General features: G+C 38.9%; 1 protein-coding gene across 5 annotated transcripts in view; it reads left to right on the top strand.

Annotated features, from left to right (window-relative positions):
* blvra (biliverdin reductase A) overlaps window positions 1-22,022 on the top strand; it is a 40,565-nt gene extending 18,543 nt beyond the window's left edge. For all 5 annotated transcript variants that reach the window (XM_047589176.1, XM_047589174.1, XM_047589173.1 and 2 more), the window contains 5 exons: window positions 3,869-3,988; window positions 13,560-13,657; window positions 14,333-14,440; window positions 20,295-20,463; window positions 20,979-22,022. In XM_047589176.1, the coding sequence (XP_047445132.1) occupies window positions 3,869-3,988; window positions 13,560-13,657; window positions 14,333-14,440; window positions 20,295-20,463; window positions 20,979-21,234 (751 nt within the window). In that variant the 3' untranslated portion in view covers window positions 21,235-22,022. The remainder of the gene's footprint in view (window positions 1-3,868; window positions 3,989-13,559; window positions 13,658-14,332; window positions 14,441-20,294; window positions 20,464-20,978) is intronic.
* Window positions 22,023-22,410: the final 388 nt, after the last annotated feature.

Genomic DNA, 22,410 nt, shown 5'->3' on the forward strand with positions numbered 1-22,410 from the left:
ACTGCCGCCTCTTTTGTTGGTTTTCTGTTTATTGTTAAACACCCTTTTTTTTTCTTGATCCTCTGCCTACCGTTGCCTACCACACTGCTTACCATCCTGCATCTGGGTCCTCCCCTAAAACCCACATAGCCTGGGGGCTATCCGTAGAGGTTTAGGGTTTTTAGATAAATCAGAGGATCACTGCCATTCTTCCTCCTCGGCCTGTGCTTCAAGGAATTCAATTCAATTCAGTTTTATTTATATAGCGCCAATAACAATACAAATCGTCTCAAGACGCTTTACAAAAACCAGCCTGCAACCTCCAGAGCAAGCCTGAGGACGACGGTGGCAAGGAAAAACTCCCTTTTAACAGGAAGAAACCTTGAGCAGAACCCAGCTCATATGGAGGGACCCATCTGCCGAAGGCCAGCCGGTTAGAAACAGAGAAGATAGAGAGAAAAGAAGAGCAGGAGAAACAAGATAAACAAACTTCTGTCATAGATACATACATCAAGCGGAAGGAAACATGTAGGGTCTAGTAATATAACACATAGCTGATGATCTGTGACAGTTTGTGAGTATAACAGGAATTATGGGCTGGTTGGTGAATTGTGCAAGGAATTGTGATAATTACTATGACTGGGTGGCGTGGACTCATTTTAACTACATATTCATCATCCTGAAGCCATGTTTCTGTCAAACTAAAGGGATCAATCTGATAATCAGATGATCTATTGATCTAATACTCGCCGTATTTTTTCTGGTCAACTCCTTTTTCATCCTGGAGGCTAACAACTTGTTAGAACAGGTAACAGGTAAGACAGCTTCTCTGTTTATATAGGGTTACGGCTTCACGTCAGCGGAGTATTACTCCAACTGAACTCAATGATAGCACTACTCAAGCTGTAGGCGGGGTAACTCGCCTGGCTTCTAACCACCCTTAGTTCTGACGTCTGCCCCGCTTCTTCACGTCCCCTGGAACCGCCAGTCAGGGAGGCTTCCCGCAGCTGGGTCCGAAGTTGAGTCCCGTCAGTTGTGGTGGCTTACCCCTAAAGGATCTGTGCACTTGGTACGTGCCAGGTTATAGTTTAAAGGCTAGGCTGGAAGCCCTAGGGACATAAGAATAGTTTTAAGTGTAACCGACTAGTGTGACCAATAAGAGCTAGGTGTCGGAGCTACCATTCAGGTTGCCTATAGTTTTACTGTCTTGAGTACCAGCACAAAGGGAAAAATAATCGTCAGCAAAGACCTCTGACCTTTAGAGTCAAATTTTATTTGCAGGTTCAGCATAAGCGATTTGCAACAGCTCAATTAATCAATCAAATCCAAAATCAGACATTAGTTAACATAAGATATGAATATTTAAAAATCAATTAAAATCTCACTCTGGTAATACCTAATTAGAAATATCCCTTCTCAGATTCTGATCTAAAAATCACTTAATCAGAAAGGATTACTTATGAGCCAGGCTGGTGAAGTAGGGGTAATGTAAAAATGTCCAAAACTGTCCAAAAATCCTTTTTAGGGAAGAACAGGCGTCGAGTGAGCCACATGGCCAATGCGACCACACCCAAACCTAGTTCCTCTGACTGCCACGGAATAAGTTGGTAAAATAGGGAAGTCCCGATGAACGATGATTCTGTCCTCTGGTAAATCCCTTAAATCCTTCACAAGTGCATTCCAATTAGTCTCCTCGACTCCATACAAAGTCCAAGAAGTAGAAATCCAAAGTGTGAAAGATAATCCAACTTCGTCGCCTGGGCAGGGGGAATCCAGACCAAACTCTTAAAAGCCAAAATAGCCCTGCGAGGGAGTTGGCTCAGTCCGCATGCAGCACAGTTTGTGTCCGAGGTGAAATTCCCGTAAAATACTTCTGCATTTCATCTTTTATACTCTTAAATCGAGACACATCCTATACGCCACACATCATCATGACTAACCATCACCCCACTACTTTTATCCAATAAGAGCGTTACATTCATGACTTATTAATTAATACTTAGACATTAGTTCACTCTCTGTATTTTTCCACTAACTATGTGTTTGGACATGTCCTGACCTGCTCTTAGGCCATAAGGTTTCAGTTCCCCCTTTTACCCCCACTGCTGGCCATCTGTATCCTGTTTTTCTTATTCTGCTCCTGATTTCACAAACTTTAGTTACACTGCTTCAACTATTATTCATCTTACATTCTGTGTATAATAATCACTCACTGAAAATCAACATGTTTAATCAGAATCATTCTTCAATCATAGTATTGTATTTTCATATTCGGTTAATTCAAGTCCCGATCATACACTTAGTACCGTGCTTTTAAGCTGTGGGTCAGCTGAGATCTTAACTCACTTGACAAACTGTTTTGACTTCTCCCCATATTGATTAATATTCTATTTTCCACGTTTGAGTACATTTTCTTTTTTGTTTATTAGATTTAATTATTTAGCATGTTAAGCTTAGTGTCCGAGAAGGAGGTTGTAGAGGTGAGGACCCAAATGCAGGACTATAGATGAGGCAGGCACTCCAAACAAAAAGTATTTAATAACTACAAAATTCCCTCTGGGAAATTTTGAAGGGGCTACAGGAGCTAATGCCGGGGGTACCGTCTCTGTCAACATGGGAATTAGCACGGTTAGCCTAAATTTAGCACAGTTAGCTTACAGTTAGCACACTTAACCCACATTTAGCACAGTTAGCCTGTGTGTGAGAGAGTAATGCGCGCTCTCATGCGCATGTTTGTGTATCCTACTACTCTTCCTGTGTGTATTTGTAACTGTAATCACAAAGTTACCTGTGTGGGTGGGGAGGTGTGTGTGTTGGTGTGTATTGTTGTAACATTAATGTGTGGGACACCGGGCTCAGCTGTAATAACAGCAAAGACAACTGATAAATGAATTGGTCTCAGCTGTGGCCCAGAGCTGCAGTTCAGGGGTTGCCGTGGCAACACACAGTGGTTGTCAATGACGACGGAAGCGCACGGAGCCGGGATACAGAAAAGAGCTAGATTTTCCCCCTATGCGCTGGTCTCACATTTGGGCTTACTGTGACAAAACGGTAGCTCCTATCAGAAAACCAAGCAGACCGTGATCGCCGTAAGACCTTCCTGAAGACTTTGATATGTTTTTGTCCTTGTAGAGTAAACATTTTGGAGGTGAAAGTATGCCTAAGCAGTAGACCTTTGAAAAACTGTCTTTTTTGTGTGTTTTTTTTGGCCATCCCATTCATTATCAATGGGAAATTTTTCGCAGTTTTCGTATTTCGGAAAGAAAAGTAATAGCACACATCATGAGCTCCGTAGCCCCTAATTAACAAAAGGTGCTGCGCATGGCAGGTAAATACAAAATTCAAAAGAATCATGACCTGGCAAAAATCGTAGACACAAGGAATGTGGATGTGGAAACATGACATGGAGACATTAACAATGCGACCAGGAACAAAGGGAAAGGCAGGGCGATATATACACAAGAGGGCTCAGGGCTGACAAGACACAGGTGAGATGCATGAGGATAATCAACGCAGGTGAGACAAATTAACAATCAAGAGGCACAAGACAGGAAATCCGGAAACTTGACAAAATAAAGGAAACACAAAGCATGACACTGACTTGACAAAACCACAAGGAAGCACGACAGACAGGAAACTTGACAGAAAAGAAAATATTTCTCAAGTCGAGTTACACCTAAGAGTAAAGCTGTGTTTATGGCTAGATTTAAAAAGGGATAGTGTCTTATCCTGTCTAACATGCAGTGGCAAACTGTAGGTACAAGAAACAGATTTCCCCTGAGCTTCAGTTCAGTTCAGCAGACCTGAGTGACCATAATTTGAAAAATACTGTGACATAATTTACCAGATCTTCAAAGTATCAGTATTATCAATGTTTTTCTGCCAACAGGAGAAGCCTGGAAACTCAGCAAGGAGTGAGTCAGATCCCAGTGGAGGAGGCTCTGAGCAGAGAAGACATCCATGTTGCATTCATCTGCACTGAGAATGCATCTCATGAGGACAATGTCAGGTAATTAATGTGACATGCAAGTTCTGAAAGACTGCATACAATCTGTCCACATTTACAAATGTGTGGAGGAAACATGCTGAGCCACTGGTCTTGGACTGCTACACCTCACTTAGTCCCTCTTCAGACATAGATCCGAAGTGGCCCACGAAAACTAATTGTGTTTAAAAAAGGGGTTTAAAAACTGGATTTGTAGAGTTTTTTGAAGACGTTATGCCGCTCATCCAAGCTTGAGTTGGTGAGGACAGCGGGCTTTCCTCAACAGCTTGATGAGGCTGTTGACCTCTCTTGACCACCAGCACAGTACAGCAAAGAAGAGTGTACTGGCAACCACAAACTGGTAGAAGAACTTGAGGCGCCTACTACAGATGCCACATGACAATCTTCTAAGGAAGAACATCCTGCTCTGTCCTTTCCTGTTGAAGGCTTCTGTATAATAAGTCCAGTCCAGTCCAGTCAACAATCTCCACCTACTCACCCTGGATGGTGACTGGGACAGGTTTCCTCTGGTTCCTCCTGTAGTCCACCACGCCTCTTTGGTCTTGCTGATGTTGAATTGTAGGTGGTTCCTGTTGCTCCATGCAACAAGGTCAATCCTCTGTCTTTTAGTAGTGTAAACACATAATGCACACTGACTGATCGCCTGCTCAACTGACATAGTTTTGTATAAGTGGAATTCTGCCTCCTTCATATTCACAGTTAAGTGGTTTCTGATCATTATAATGAACTCATGTATGTGTCTATGCCATGTGGAGTCCACTGGCGACATTTCCTCAACAATGATCAGCTTCTGCATTTATTCTTTATTACCAGATATTTTGCTTTCACAAATAGCGACTCAATAATATGATCATTGTGTGAAAAGATAATGTCAAGGCAGAGATTAACAGATAAATAATGATGCATGGGCTTTTGATGAACAAGAGAAACTTGGAGAAACCCATTACATTTTATACATTCTGTCTGTTAATTTAAATGGAAGAACAACATTTTATTGATTAGAACATATTTTATTGTTTCACATAGAGAGTCCAGGATCCAAGATAATTTAAACTTTTACAAATCGTCTATTTATATTTGGACTAAAATTCAGAATGCACTTAGGACCATTTGTACTAAGCCACAGACATCTGAGGAAATTAAATAAATAAATTCTAATTCATGGGCACAAAATACCTATTCTAGGCTTAAAATACTAAACTGTGAGCACAAACAATCTGTGTGGCAACAAAGTGCTTAACCATGGGCATGAAATAATTTATTTGTGTGAACAAAATATTTGTTGTCATTTTGACCTGTTGGTGCACATGCACAAGCTAACATAGTAAGCACAATGGACAGAGATACTTTTAGTGAGTACCTTTTTTTGTCTGGGAATCAGCTACTGAGATATTTTCAACAGCTTGCCACAGCAAGGATTCATTATTACAACAAGGCAAAGAATACTAAGAGCCAGAATGTTTCACTGGCTTGAACCTGGACAACTTGACCATCTGCAAGACTCTGGCAAGGATTACAGTTACAGGTGGATGTACACAAAGGGACAGATCTACTAAAGGTTTGTGTGTATAAAAAAGTGTGCAAACTCATTGCATACGCCAAAAAATGTGCAAACTGATTTACTAGCAGTGCGCACTAAGGGTTGTATCTTTCAAAGGTGCAAAAGAGCGCAATTGTGCATGTGATGGGGGAAAATGTAATTATATTAATTTCACAATTAAAATTGCTCATAGAAATTGCATCTATATTTAACACATCTCAAAAGGACATGCAAAGGATTTGTCTTATGGGTAACTGCATTCACATGGCTGCTATATTGTGGCTCATTCAAGCATTTTCATTTTGCCACTTAACATTACTCCATGAAGCACATTCTTTTTTTCTTTTCTTTTTTTTTAGTTAAATATCCAAATCACGATCAAATGTATCCAATAAATAGAATAAAAAAATACTTTGTTCATCCTGTGGGGAAATTTGGGGGTGCAAACACCAATGATATTGACCACCACTACAAGCGCTGCCGTCAGCCACTATTTGTGAGTTACATCATTAAAGAAACTAGGAGTTGACGGGTTAAGATATTTCAGCTATTTGATAACCTCAGCTACTCCAGACGAGCTACATTTTGCTTGCATTATTACTGCTAATGTTATTTTAGCTAATTCATATGTTGATATAAAAGGCACCAACCTTCAAGACTGATTGTTGAGGGTACTGCCTGGTAGCCTGGTTAGAAGGCTGAGCAGCTCCATTTGCAAATCCGCAGTGTACCAAAAGTCACGTTTAAGAACACGTCCAATGTAGAGGCCCGATAATTACAGATCATGCATTGACAGATCGATGTAAACATTTGCCAATCTGTGCACACATATGAATCGATATAATTTTTTTTTTACACATTTGTGCATCCAGTTATGCATCTGCAAATTTATTATACACATTTGTGGATCGAAAAAACAAAACAAAACAAAAAAAAACATGCTACGGTTGTTGCCAGGGAGCATTGTGAGCAGTATGATGCCGTCAAACGGTGATTTGACAGGTACTTCGTCCCTAAACTGAACATTATATATGAACAAGCCCTATTTAACAAGAGGGCAAAACAGCCTGGGGAGCCCGTCGACTCATTCAACATGGCACTTTATGTGCTCTCAGAAAACTGTGAGTACGGATAACTGCATGATGAAGTCTTGAGGGACAGGTTAGTTGTAGGTCTCAAAGATGCGGCATTGTTGAAGGAAATGCAGTTTGATAAGAATGCCACAACTGTGGTAAACGTAGTCATTATGGAAGGGTGTGTTGATCAGCCAGCTCAGATAATGCAGTAGCTGTGGACACAAGAGGACTACATGATGCAGACATACTGTTTCTGGTTACAGTGATCTTTGAAGATGGTGAGGGTCAGGAAAGTTACCTTTAAGGTAGGTATGGAGTAGGGCTTCACGATAATTTGTTAAAAAATCGCGATCTCGATTCACACATACACGCGATCTCATTTCAAAACGATTCTTAAGCATTTTATTTCACGAGCGGCATCACAAACATGCTCCCATTTCTTCACGGACCTATGGTAAAGCATCTTGGAGGAGTGGAGCAGTGGAGGACGCCCGTTTGCAGTAGAGTGTGTGGAAACCGTGAGGGAGAGAAGTCAGCGATAAAGAGAGTTAAATGGATGGCGAAGAAACCCCGGGTGGAAGTAGCGTGAGTCACCCACAGACCCAAACCAAACGTATGCATAAAAAAGGTTCGCATTCGGCGCTGTGAAAGTATTTTGGGTTTTAGCCAGAGGATGACAAACAGTCTGAGGTGCATTGCAAAATGTGTTCTGCTCTCGTTGCGGCACCACAAGGCCACTTGCATGACCATTTGAATGTTTTTTTGTTTTGTTTTGTTTTAAGTTCATCAGTGCAATAAACACTGTAAGAAAACAAAATCATGCCAAAGAATCGTGATCTCAATTCTAAGCAAAAAAATTGTGATTTACTTTTTTTCCAGAATCGCGCAGCCCTAATACAGAGACAGACATATCAGCCATCCCTGCGCATGTGTTTGCAGGCATTATGTCCAGAGACAGAAAGCTAGGAAAAGCTCAGAAACCGCTTCATAGCCTAGGGGGTGCACAATTAGATGTTATGGGGGTTACTACAGAGACTATTTCATACAAGGAAAGAAGTACAGCTTCACTGTGGCTTGTGGCTAGGCTAGACAGCATAAGCCTAGACTTAGACTCTGTAAAAATAACTTACCCAAAACTCTGCGACAGTCTCTGCCAGATATAGAAGCCCTACATAATAAAATTTAATGACGATGCTAAACCATATTCACTGATGGCGCCATGACGAGTCCACTTGCCTCTGATGGGGAAAGTGAAGTTGGAGCTAGACAGGATAGAGAGCCTGGGGGCTATCCGTAGAGTGGGACAATCTACAGACTGATGCTGCGGTGCTGAAGTTTTCTCGGGGTGACAGGAAAGCAGAGCACGCTGTCCAGACTATAAAAATCTTACTTAAGAAGGCCCAAGGCCTTCACCTGAAGCCTTTAGCTCAGTCCAGCTGAGCTACTTATGGGACAAATGAGAGACTAATTGTCTGAAAAATGTATGTTGAGTCAAATGTGGCTTCCAGAGTGATAACATTGGCTGCAGAAGCCAGTTAATGTCTGATGTTTAGTTGCTGTTTGTGATGGTGGACCCCCAGGTAGATAAAGGAACTCACAAACTCTTCTCCACTTTTCCACTTGGCTTTATTGCCAAGTGTATTTGTATATACAAGGAATTTGACTTGGGGTTTGTTGCATAAGAAATCTAAAATAAGATTAAATAAATCATCAACATATATCTGGAGGACCAATTCTGACAAAGCAAAAAATAAATAAATACATGCCATGAATAATTAAATAAATAAATACCAAAATATATGACAGAAATAATGAATTAATTAAATAAATACGTAAATATATGACATAAATGCTATTTATTTATTGACGCACCACTTCACATCCACAATGAAATGTTACTCAGATGAGGCTCTTGTCCACACTAGCTGAACGTTCTCCTATTGGTTGATCGATCGATTAGTGCACGGATTGACGCCACGTGGTATGATTTGAAATATGGCACAGCAACGACAGGCAGGAGATAATATAAACATGCCGGTAATAAAGAGTAGATGCCACATTCATGGACAATAAAGACTAGACCAGGCATGTCAAACATACGGCCCGCGGGCCGGACCCGGCCCGTTGGGTCATTTAATCCTGGCATAAATTTCTGAGTATGTCAAAAAAAGAAGCGAGTCTCTAGCTAATTTCTATTAAAAGTTGCGATTTTTTAAAATAAATACAAATCAAACGCTCCCTCCGGCCGCTAGAGGGCAGTACATGTGTAAAAGCGCTCACGTCAAGCATGTGGCACTGACGCGAGTTAGTCACAGGAAATAAACATTCGCAACGTGATGTGTCCAAGTAAAAATAAACCGGCAATCTTGCTTCACCATTCACCACTACTAAACAAGTTATCGGTCAACACACCCTTCCCAAAATGGCACTGTCAAAAAAAAGAAGAGTGGACATGGAGTGCAGAGTTTTCCAGGAGAAATGGACCGAGAAGTATTTATTCACAGAAGTGAATGCAAAACCAGTGTGCTTGGTATGTAATCAGCAGGTTGCAGTGTTCAAAGAGTTTAATATTCGGCGCCACTCATCATAAAGACAAGTATGTCATATTAAAGACAATTAATATTGTGCAGTATATTCTCAACTTCAGTAGGCCCAGCCTAGTAGTTTGATCTGATGTAGTCTAATCCTATTGCCCATGCACTGCTATAACTTTTTTATTTATTCATTTTATTTTATTTTGTATTTCTTTTTTCATTTATTTCAAAGCAGTATGACAATTAAGGCGAAAATATTTTTTTTATAGCTCCCACTTGAGTTTGTTTAGTGTGGTGAGTTGGTTCAGGTGTAAAACTGCATTCACTCAACTGTTAAAATAAACCAGTTGTTAACACATTCACGGCCAAACATGAAAAATCATTTTTTTCCCATTGGTTTTGAATAAATGTGTTGTGCTTAGAAAAGATCCCTTGTTATCCGTGATTATAATATGTAGGGTAGGCTACAAATGTAGGCTGAATGATAAAGCATAGTACTGAAAAACAAAGCTAAATATTTGGAGTTGACATTCTTTTGCTGATCCGGCCCACCTGAGAACAGAAAGTCTGGATCCGGCCCCAGAGCCAAACTGAGTTTGACATGCCTGGACTAGACGCTGCATTCGTGGACATAATAAAGAGCAGACGCCGCATTGACTGCTCCAGTGCGAGAAACGTCAACCTCCAGCTGCAGCTACTACGGTACTGAAGCACTGGACCAGAGCACTGTGCAGCTTCTCCTGTAAAACCAGCGGACTGAACAAAACAGGACACGAGGAATTACTTTTCACAAGTAAGATTGAACATCTCTATTGGTTGTTGATTCACTAGTTATTGCCCTGTAATAATCTGTTCAGTCGTGGCTAGCTAATTAGGGCTAACTCGTGTGTAGTGCTAGTTATAAAAGTTATGCTATGAAAGTTAAATCTATTAAACTTTATAAATCATGTATCTATAACACCGATGTAGATTATAGCTGACATTATGAATGCTGTTGTAGAAATAAGACCAGTGTGACTCATATAACACTGACACTGAAAGTGAGTTTTTCCTTCAGGCTGCTCTGGAGGTTTCAAGACAGTTTTGTAAAGTGTCTTGATACAGTTTGTATTTTTATTGATGCTATGCAAATAAAACGTAAATTAACTGAATTGACTATTGACTGTATTGAGTATTTTATATAGGGTGGCACAGCCAGAACAACTGTATCCATCTCTAACTAGTAAAGTATTTCTCGTGTCACATACCCATTCTAGCTACTTTAATATACAATAACGTTATGTTTTTTGTTGGTTCAGAATAAATATGCTATGCTCTATGATACAGGTGCAGCCAGGATACTTGGAGCTTCTGTTGAATTCAATCAGAGCCTCAGGTAGGGTTCATACTTTTCTAATTACAATAGATTCTACAAATATAGTTCATAAATATTTAATTTCTGTATGTTTTGTATGTGTTTTGCCTACAAAGGGAACAAAACAACAACAATCCAACAATAATCCATCTGCACACCAGTTCCAGTCCATCTTCCACCGTCTGATGGCATGGTATGAGTCAGACCACATGGTGGTACAGGATGACTGTGTCCCTGTCTGCAGTGGACATGTCCTCTGTCCTCTGACAACATTTCAGCTCCGAGGCACAGAGGATGTTTTCTTGCTCAGGGAAGACATTGAGGAGACACCGTTCCATTGATAACTATCATTCAAACTAGTTGTCATTGGTTATGTCCATGTTCCTTAAAATAAGGCTTCACCACATCACTAAACTCACCTCTTTTGTGGCAGGAAAAGAAACATGCTACTCAAAACTGTCCTCTTTCAATGGTTCAGTGCGCTCAAACCCTTTCACCAAGGAATAGCTAAGATAAGTTAGATAAGATTATTAGGTTACATTAAACAAATAAAACTTAGATCACCAAGACAGACTTTAATGATCCATGAGGGAAATTACTTTGTCACCGTAACTTCGTTGTACATAAAAGTAAATACTCATAAAAGTACAAGAAAGCTAAACTAAATGAGATTTAATTAAAGAAAAATAAAATAAACAATGTAATCAAAAAATTTACAGAATTAACATAATATACAAGTTGGCAAAAACAGTGTCCGAGGTGTTTGGCTGTTTGACAAGTTGCATAGCAACAGCGGCATGGATCGTGTCGAATGGTGTCTCCTTGTACTTGTACTTGTGAGGGAGGGATGTAAATTCAAACGAGTATGTCCACCCATAGAGTCTGAATCTGGAAACAGATGTACTGCGGTTCTATGAACCAAGTCTCCAAAGCACTTCTCATGACACACTCCCTGTGGGTCCCATCAAGCGCACACTGTCCATCGATCCTGCTGCCAAAGACCTCACGACCCCCTTGAGGAGAGATGGCACCGCCGACCCTTAGCTCCTTCTCCGCTCATCCACCGCCAACTCCAGCCTGGCATCCCCAGGACTTCTTCAGATGTTTAGCGGGAATCTCAGCCTGGCATCCAAAGCACTTAATCCTCAGGCTGGGAAACTCAGGGGACATGGACAATGCTAGCAGTTGATAGAAGAACAGATTACAGATCATGCATTGACAGATCGAACACACCACCGGACACAACGGCCGCTCTGCCCAACGCCACAGCCAATGACCAATGACACAGCCAAAAAACAAAAAGTCCAGAGAAAAATATTATGTAGTTTGTCAGTTTGTTACAGATAACATTGCAAATCTATATATGCCTTATATATTATTGTATATATTGTAGGCCCTATATTGGTGTGAATAACTTAATGTTGCAGATGTATTTTACGTGTTCTTTGTACTTATATCTTTTTGTTATATATATAAATATATATACACTACAGGTCAAAAGTTTGGAAGCAAGATCAAATTTTTACATAAAAGATCACAGTTTCATTAGTATGACTTTTCATCTAAATACACATGATTATTACATAAAGAGTAACTTATCCGAAGATATTTTTACTATAATCATCAGGTATTTGAGTGTGTTTACCTAAAGGTAAATTGAGAAAAATGGTTCGTATCAATTAAAGCATAGTCTCATCATGCAGTAAATACACACAGCTGGTTTTTAAGAAAGTCATTGTGAACTTGAAGTTGCTTCCAAAGTTTTGGCCTGTAGTGTATAGTGATAACACTATCTGTGTTTATATGGAAATAAAGTTTATACAAATATATTCAGAGAATCAGATATTGTTTCTTCTATTTTTAATTAAGTAAAATAACAGAATAGTACTGTTTCTTTGTTTGTGTGTGTGTTATGTGATACACTACAAACATCATGTACCTGGACATGGATTCAAAATATTCTATCACTGTTAAGCCTACTGTCTGCGTGTAAAGTATGAAAGTACTAGTTCTCAACGTAACTAATCGTCCTGTATGATAGTCACATATCTGACGTTTGCAGCAAAGAAAACCACAGGAAAATGGATTGAGAATCCGGCGAGTTCTGGTCACCTTAATTCCTTTCAAACAAGTGAGTGAATGGAGCTGATGACCAGTCCAAGATGGCGGCCACATGGCTCCTCAGCTCCATAGACATACATACATACATACACACACACACACACGGTCTGGTCAGCCCCTACAGGTGGTAGCAATCAATGCAGCGTCTGCATCAATAAATACATAAATGGATAAAAAAAAAAAAAATAGCATTTATGTCATATTTGAGAGGTTTCAGCCACAATCTTTGCTAAACTGCTAAATTTGTACTTTGACTCTTGAAATTTCTCTCTGTCTTCAGTCCTGATTGCCTTCTCCTTCTCCGAACCGAGGTGTCTGAGTTTGGATGTGAACCAGGGTTTGTCATTATTATAACCCCTGGTGCATGTCGGAAAACAGCAGTCCTTGCAGAAGCACTCCACTCCACTTCTCCATGATATGTATCGGAGAGGGAGCTTAGCCTCAGATGTGCATCAGCTTGGATTTAGCCCAGCTGACTTTTGGGCAATCAGGGCTTCTTCTAGGTGATGCAGGATGGAGCAGAATAGTGCGGCGTCATCAGCATACTTGAGGTCAGTGAGGAGGTAGCTACGTAGTTGGACATCAGTAATCTGGGCACAGACCTTGTCCACATACCAAAATGTGGAAAAAGTGAAGTGCAGTGAATACTCTCTAGATGCACTGTAAGAAAAGGCACTCACCTTTGAGATGTAATGTCTGCTGTTTCTAGCGAAGATGGGAATGTATGGGCACAACAGAAACCCATGAATAGGTATGTTGTGCTCACAAGATTAAGATTTCGTGCCGTCTAATAACTATTTTTGTGCACAAATACATTGTTTTGAGCCCACAAATTAGTATTTCATGTCCTCAATGTATAACTTTTTTCTCAGCTGAGATGTCTGGGGCTCTATACATCAAAATTCCTGTAAATATTTACCAAGAACACTTTTTCCTCTTGTCTCATCAGAATGTTTCTTCAGGCGGGGAAACATGTCTGTGTCGAGTATCCTATGACCACAAACAACAAGACCGCTGTGGAGCTCTGGGATTTAGCCCAGGAAAAAGGTGATATTACTTTAAAAAAAAGTGCAGGTGTAACACACTAAGATTTCATTTTGAGGCATGTTTTAACAATAAAAAAATACTAGATAATGGAAATAATAGAAGAAAATACCTTCTTCATCCTTCACTCAATTAGAGCAAATTCAACTCAAAGCCACTCAGATGACGTTCATAACTAAATTCTGTCCATCCCCACATAAAGCTCACCCAAATAATTTGATGTGACCCAGTAGAACTCTCTCAGGGATTAATTCAATTCAATTCAGTTTTATTTATATAGCGCCAATAACAATACAAATCGTCTCAAGACGCTTCACAAAAACCAGCCTGCAACCTCCAGAGCAAGCCTGAGGGCGACAGTGGCAAGGAAAAACTCCCTTTTAACAGGAAGAAACCTTGAGCAGAACCCAGCTCATATGGATGGATCCATCTGCCGAAGGCCAGCCGGGTAGAAACAGAGACTCCTAACTCCCAATACAGAAACTGCTAAAACAAACTTACCCTGAAAGAAAAATTGTGGTTAGGGGAATTTCTGACTGGCTTCATTGCTTCTGGCTTTATTTTCTAAATGGTAAAAAAACTTGGCTCTAGGACATTTTTACCGAAATACACAGGTCTACTTACAGTGTATGCCTTGGATTCTGCCATCTCAGTAACTTTGTAATATTTGCGTGTCAGGAGTAATTCTTCACGAAGAACATATTGAACTGCTGACAGAAGACTACAATCAACTGAAGAGAGAGATAGAGGGTAAAATCTTACAGGAGGGTACTCTTCATTTTACAGGTAAGAGACAAGAGTGGTTAGTTGTCGAGATTTAACCAGAATAGTTTAACTAATTAACTATGAAGGTAGATTTGTTTCTTTATTGTTCAATCAAAAAATATTTCACTTCAAAGAAAACATTTTCAATAAAAAAAAATCACTTCAATCAAAATAAACATTTTCAAAGAAAAAAGGTGTTTGAATGCAAAAATAAATTTGAGCCCCCCCAAAAACATTTGATCAGTTTTTTTCTTTAATTGAAAAGTTTTTTATTATTATTATTTGATTGGAAATATATTTTTTTTTTTTAGTAATGTTTTTCGTGTTTGGGCCATATTGTTGGTAGGACGTTTGTGTCTTTATCATTCAATCCCAAAAAATATCACTTCAATCGAAAAAAATATATTCAACCAAAAAAACATTCACTTCAATCAAAACATATATTTTCAATCAAAAAAAGAAGTGTTTGAATGCAAAAATAAAATTAATTTGAAAACTTTCCTTGATTGAAACTACTTTTTTTGATTGAAGTCATCTTTTTTTGTGTTTGGCCCACACTTTTGCATTCGAACACTTTTTTTGAAGTGAAAAGGGTAATTTCTTTTTTTTTTTTGTTGAAATCATTTTGACACAAATCATTATAACAAAAAGTCCTGCGGTGGTCAGGTGCTTCCCCATTGGTCAGACATGTTTGAGTGACAACTGTCTATACCAATGACGTTTAAAACAGGAATCTCTTTCTAGAGCAAGCAAGTCACCATTTGCAACTTAGGTACGCCGTGAGAATCCATCTTCTATCTTTCCAACTTTCCAAATGTTGGAGGAAAATTAATTTCAGCCACACATCAGACATCAGGTATACAATTCATAACAGATGAGTGATATTTTCTTTTTGAATATACACTTAAACTGTATTTGGCTTAAGAGAGCTCCAAGTACTCTTTCAGCCAGTGAACACTTGTGGAGTGCATATCGAGGTGGTGACAACCTATAAATATCTAAGTGTTCACCTGGATAACAAGTTGGACTGGTCCCTTAACACAGATGCACTTTACAAAAAGGGACAGAGTCACCTCTTTCTCCTAAGAAATCTGAGATCTTTAAACGGCTATCATTATATCAGTCTGTGGTGGCAAGCGTTTTATTTTATGCTGCAGTCTGCTGGGGAGGAAGTTTAGGAACAAAGCAGGCAAAGGGGCTGGATAAGCTTGTCAGGAAGGCTGGCTCTGTGATTGGAGTAAAGATGGATTCTGGGGGAAGTGGTGGAGAGATGCACAATGAGGATGATGGAGGCCACCCTGAACAACACAGATCATCCACTTCATAACACCTCGATGAATCAAACAAGCAGCGGTGGTGGATGGCTCCTCTCCCTTTGTTGCTTTTTTATACCCACAGCCATCAGACTCTTTAATTCTTCAGTAAATGTTAGATGAGCAAATTTCCCTTTGGGGATCAATAAAGTAATTCGTATTCGTATATAATACTGCTGACTCAATGCAAAATACATTGTACAATACAACTGTAATACAACAAAGTGCAGGGCAAAACCAACAATGAATTAGTACAAATTAATAATAAAATAAAATATTAAATGAAAATATTGAATGGTTAAACACAAGCAAAAATATACAAAAGAACGATAATTAACAATGTTAAACCATTTCTAAGAATCAATGTCTATATTTCATTAAAACAGGAGCAAAGTCCCATGTAGCAATACACACAATTGAATGAGGATGTGTATCAGATCAGTCAGTTCAACTGCAGAATCCAATCAATAACACTGATATCCAACTGTGGGGCGTGTCGGCCAGTAAAAGTTTTCCAGGTACGAAGCTCTGGTGTTTCCTCACTCTTCGCTCCTTACAGATCGAAAACACTGTTATAATGGTGAAAAATTATGCAGAATATGGCTGAAATACAATCAAATTGTTAAGACTTACATGTGAAAGGTAATTCCAATCGATTTGGTTTGGATACCCAAACGCTTAGAATAATTCCAAGCAGCACACGTACGAGGCATTTTAACGTCAGCATTCCTGACTCCATAAAGATGGCGGTGACATAGGAACGCCGTTCAGCCTTCTATAGGGCGTTTTTTGGTAACACTTTATATGGTAACACTTTCTATGAAGGTTGTATTTATAATGCCCTATGAATGCACTCATAATGTTTTATAAGGTGTCTATAAAGCATTATAATGGTCATTATTACCATCTATACATATTCACAAGTCGTTATAACCAACTTCATGATGCATTATGACAACTGGTTACGAATGATTATAATTTTAATTTGAATAGTGCATTATAAATATGTCAATATCTGCCTAGTCACTTGTTAGTTTTATAATGCATCATAACTACTTTGCTTTGCTAAATGTGTATAGTGATGCATAATGACTTTTGACTTCGCCTACAGTGCTTTATGTCTGTAGTTATAAGTATATGTAATAAAGTTATAATAGTGAATACATCTCCCTACAGCACACTGTTATAAACAGCTATGCAATATCATAAGTGCTATTTGTCAGCGCTAAGTAAAGTGACAAGAATATGACACTATTATTAACAGATATAAGTTACTATGAGTAATTAAAAGGTGCAATGAACTAAGTCCTGAGTCTGGCATCTTTACCCCATATGCACAGTGTTAATATCATAGGTGTTATTTGTCAGCTTTAGGTAAATTAGAGCAAATGAAATGCCTGGACAGTAAAGACAAAAGAAATGCATTTAGTTCACTTTATTTTCATTTAAACCAACACACATAAGCAGAATGATTATCAACGCTCTGAGCACATTACACAAACACATGAAACAGGCCACAAAAGTGGCACGGCGTGGTCCTAGAGATGTGGCTCTTAAAAGTGCCTTTGGGTTGGTGAGGTGATTCAGGGTCAGAGGTCAGGAGATGGTTTGACAGCAACTACAAGAAGAACAGAGGCAAATCTTTAGTGCTCTAGCTGGGTTTGTTTTTATGCAGAAAGGTTTGAATGAAAACACATAAGCAGATCACGTTTTTTGTTTAAAGCAGCCTAATGAGACATTATGTTACCGCATATCGTGCAGGCAGCGCAGATTACCCGTAGGTGGCTTAAGCTAGCTACACGAAAGTTACCAGACACGGCTAGTTTTAATTCACAAATTAGATCGTTTTCATATTCTTGCGTTTAATGATTGAAACCATTCGAAATCATTGCTTTAATATGTAAACGATGTGCTTCATGTAAGCAAAGTAAGGCATTAGCTCAAAAAACACTAGCAGGACAGAGAGACAACCTACCTGTCCTGGACAGGACTCAGAGGAGAAAGGAAAGAAAAGCCGCTTTACGACTAGTACATAACAGTCAATGCTTTACGACAGTGGGAGGAGCTGGGGACGGAGGTGGGTGGGTGGGGTCAGAGGTCAGGGGTCATGGACTAAGGAATGACACTTCTACAATAATAATAATATAAATAAAAACGATATCAAAATAATATCTGACGGCATTCAATAAAGGCGGACATTTCTAGCGATCCTGTATAAGAGACCGATATAACAAATAACCATTAATTTTTTTTCGAATCTCAAAGTGCCGAATCCTGCAGCAAAATTGACGTTACATTAAAAACCGAAATAAGACCATTACAAATCTAGTCTAAATGAAATTAAATCAAACCTCTTCATTGCGCAGTGTCCCATTGACAGTCGTCCTCACGAAATAACTTCCAGTTGAAATACATCAGTTTGAAATTCGTTTCGAGCGGCATGAAAATTTGAGAAAAATCGGCAGGCACCAAACAATAGATTAATTTTCGTGACAGTTTCACATCCACTGTGACACCGGGTTGGCATTTAACCGCTTCTTTATACAGGATCGCTAGAAATGTCCGCATTTATTGAATGCCGTCAGATATTATTTTGTTATCGTTTTTATTTATATTATTATTATTGTAGAAGTGTCATTCCTTAGTCCATGACCCCTGACCTCTGACCCCACCCACCCACCTCCGTCCCCAGCTCCTCCCACTGTCGTAAAGCATTGACTGTATGTACTAGTCGTAAAGCGGCTTTTCTTTCCTTTCTCCTCTGAGTCCTCTCCAGGACAGGTAGGTTGTCTCTCTGTCCTGCTAGTGTTTTGTGAGCTAATGCCTTACTTTGCTTACATGAAGCACATCGTTTACATATTAAAGCAATGATTTCGAATGGTTTCAATCATTAAACGCAAGAATATGAAAACGATCTAATTTGTGAATTAAAACTAGCCGTGTCTGGTAACTTTCGTGTAGCTAGCTTAAGCCACCTACGGGTAATCTGCGCTGCCTGCACGATATGCGGTAACATAATGTCTCATTACGCTGCTTTAAACAAAAAAACGTGATCTGCTTATGTATTTTCAATCAAACCTTTCTGCATAAAAACAAACCCAGCTAGAGCACTAAAGATTTCCCTCTGTTCTTCTTGTAGTTGCTGTCAAACCATCTCCTGACCTCTGACCCTGAATCACCTCACCAACCCAAAGGCACTTTTAAGAGCCACATCTCTAGGACCACGCCGTGCCACTTTTGTGGCCTGTTTCATGTGTTTGTGTAATGTGCTCAGAGCGTTGATAATCATTCTGCTTATGTGTGTTGGTTTAAATGAAAATAAAGTGAACTAAATGCATTTCTTTTGTCTTTACTGTCCAGGCATTTCATTTGCTCTAATTTACCTAAAGCTGACAAATAACACCTATGATATTAACACTGTGCATATGGGGTAAAGATGCCAGACTCAGGACTTAGATCATTGCACCTTTTAATTACTCATAGTAACTTATATCTGTTAATAATAGTGTCATATTCTTGTCACTTTACTTAGCGCTGACAAATAGCACTTATGATATTGCATAGATGTTTATAACAGTGTGTTGTAGGGAGATGTATACAATTATTATAACTTTATTACCTATACTTATAACAACGGATATAAAGCACTATAGGCGAAGTCAAAAGTCATTATGCATCACTATGCACATTTAGCAAAGCAAAGTAGTTATGATGCATTATAAAACTAACAAGTGAGTAGGCAGATATTGACATATTTATAATGCACTATTCAGATTAAAATTATAATCATTCATAACCAGTTGTCATAATGCATCATGAAGTTGGTTATAACGACTTGTGAATATGTATAGATGGTAATAATGACCATTATAATGCTTTATAGACACCTTATAAAACATGAGTGTATTCATAGGGCATTATAAATACAACCTTCATAGAAAGTGTTACCCTTTATATTAACTGCACTCTATGAAGCCTTAGCAAAACATTAGTAAGTACTTAATTCATCATTTATAAAGCATTACTCATACATTAATATAATTAGTAAGCAATTTATAAATGTAGTTATAAATATAAACAGCATGTTTATTAATGCTCTTTTCATACTTATGATAAATTTATCATTTATGGTTATTGAGGTATTTACAAAGTAGTTACTAAGGAGTTATCATTGGTTCATAAGATCATTTAGAAACTAAATGATTAATAAACTATTTAAATGTACATTTATACATCTCATTATTTACAATAATAAACCAATAGTTACAAAGTGTGTTCACAATTGGCTTATAAACATGTACTCTTAGTGTATTTGATGGTTAATTAGTTATAAAATATTAATTGTCATTGAACTATAGTGTGAGCCCATCTAGAGGACTATATGCCTTGTTAAGCATTTACAAATGGGATTTAAAGGCTCTCCTCAAAAGAAAAACGCAACACAGAGTGATACAAAACAAATACTTATTTCAGCTGTACACTTATTTCACAGTTTCTGTTGAAGCTTGCCAGACCAAAGGTTATTATTATATTGATAATGTGTATAATTTAATTTATTCAAGGTGGACCTCTGAAGCCTGGGTTTGGTTTCCCAGCATTCAGTGGAATTGCTCGCCTTACCTGGTTGGTTGATTTGTTTGGTAAATTGTCAGTAACTGCAGCAACCTTGGAGGAAGACTCTGCAAAGAGTTACAGCAAGATGACTGTGAAATTGCTAACATCTGAGAACAGGTGAGAGAGCATATCTATCTGGATAATACTTGTCACTAAAACATACATCACTGTCATTTTTAAACTTTGTCTAAAAATAATGAGTAGTTGGACAATGTTTCCAGAGGTGGAGTAAAATGTGCATAACTGCAAGTGAAATGAACTTTTGTTGGCTGCAACAAAAATTTTATTTAATACCTGTATCCTAACCACGTAACTATTTCTCCAGTCATCCCAAATGGATAAACTACAGATTAAAAATGAATAAAAAGCTTATTCAGATACTGATCCCCACTCTACTGTTTGTTTAAAAAGTGTAGGTTGTAGAGTAGGCCACAACCTGCGAAGGCAACCAGATATGTTTTTGGGGTTTAGCATTTTTAATGACGTTTTTAGTATCAGGCAATGGGGGTCTTCACATTAAAAACAAATTAAGAAATGATAATACATGTAGCACAAATCAGGAGTCAGGTACATTTTATAGGAGAGATTTAAGCATCATTTTACAATATTAATTTGTGTCTGTGTCCTTCTAGACCACTGACTTGGATTGAGGAGCGGCAACCACACCTCCCCAGGAGCAAAAATATCCATTTTCAGTTTGAATCCTGCAGTTTGACTCAAATACCTTCTGTACCCAGAGGGAAAGTGGGTCTCTTTATGCAAGACCTGATCCACTTCTCTGCCAAGCTGGTGGGCCAAGTCATTCCAGATGAGAGCCAGAGGGAAAAAGTCAGGATTTTACACTGCTTGGAACTGGCAGACACGATACAACAACTTTGCCAAAGTTAAACAGCAAATCTCCTGTTTATGATCATCATACTTGACTGTATTTGAACAACAGCATGCATTGAGTTGTAAAAACACGATATTATTACTTCATCATAGTAAAGATTATTACAGTCAGTTACAGGAAACTGAGTCAATGAACTGAATTACATGTGTTTGTTACAGCAGGTATCCTGCATCAATCAAAAGTTAGATACGATACATTTAAGCTATAAAAACCTGAATAATTACCTTCATTAAGCAACATTATATCCAGTTTGTTTAAATTTATAATGTAAAAAAAAAGAACCAAACAACCCTGGCTTTCTGTCTTTATCAGAACTAGAGCCATTATACCATAGCATACCACAAAATACCATACCATACCAATTTATTTATATTACATTTAAAACAACAGAGCTGAAACTTAAGTGCTTATAAAAGTAAGCAATAAAAAACAGATAACTCAAAATCACAGGTCATAAATAAAAACATTCACAGAGTAACATGAAGAACGACAATTGCTCAGACTACGTCTGAAAAAGCCAGAGAGTAAAAATGTGATGTGATTTAAACTCCTGCAGAGTGAGGGCTTGTCTAATGTTCAGAGGGAGCTTATTCCAAAGCTTTGGGGCTGCCACTATGAAAGCCAGGGTTCCTCTGAGCTTCAGCCACAATTTAGGGACAACCAGGAGAATCTGATCGGAGGACCTTGGAGGTACATATGATTCCAGCAGGTCAGAGAGATAGATGGGTGTCAAGCCATTAAGGTGTGAAAGCAAACAGCAGAAATAAATCCTACAGAACGTCCAGCTCAGGCCTTTCTGGGTGGAGTTTGCATGTTCTTCCTGTGTTCGCGTGGGTTCTCTCCGGGTACTCCGGCTTCCTCCCACCTCCAAAGGCATGCTTGTGACTCTAAATTGACCCTAGGTGTGAGTGTGAGTGCGAATGGTTGTATGTCTATGTGTTAGCCCTGCGATAGGCTGGAGACTTGTCCAGGGTGTACCCCGCCTCTCGCCCGATGACAGCTGGGATAGGCTCCAGCAACCCCCGTGACCCTAGTGAGGATTAAGCGGTAGACAGTAGCCAAGATGGGATGTCATAAAAGAATGCATACAATTCAAATACAGAATGTGATAGAAAAGATTTAAACTTGGACAGTCCTCTGAGGTGGAAGAAGCTCTTCGCCAGCCTCCACTT

The sequence above is a fragment of the Mugil cephalus genome, chromosome 7 (assembly GCF_022458985.1).
Source record: "Mugil cephalus isolate CIBA_MC_2020 chromosome 7, CIBA_Mcephalus_1.1, whole genome shotgun sequence".
Lineage (NCBI taxonomy): Eukaryota > Metazoa > Chordata > Actinopteri > Mugiliformes > Mugilidae > Mugil > Mugil cephalus.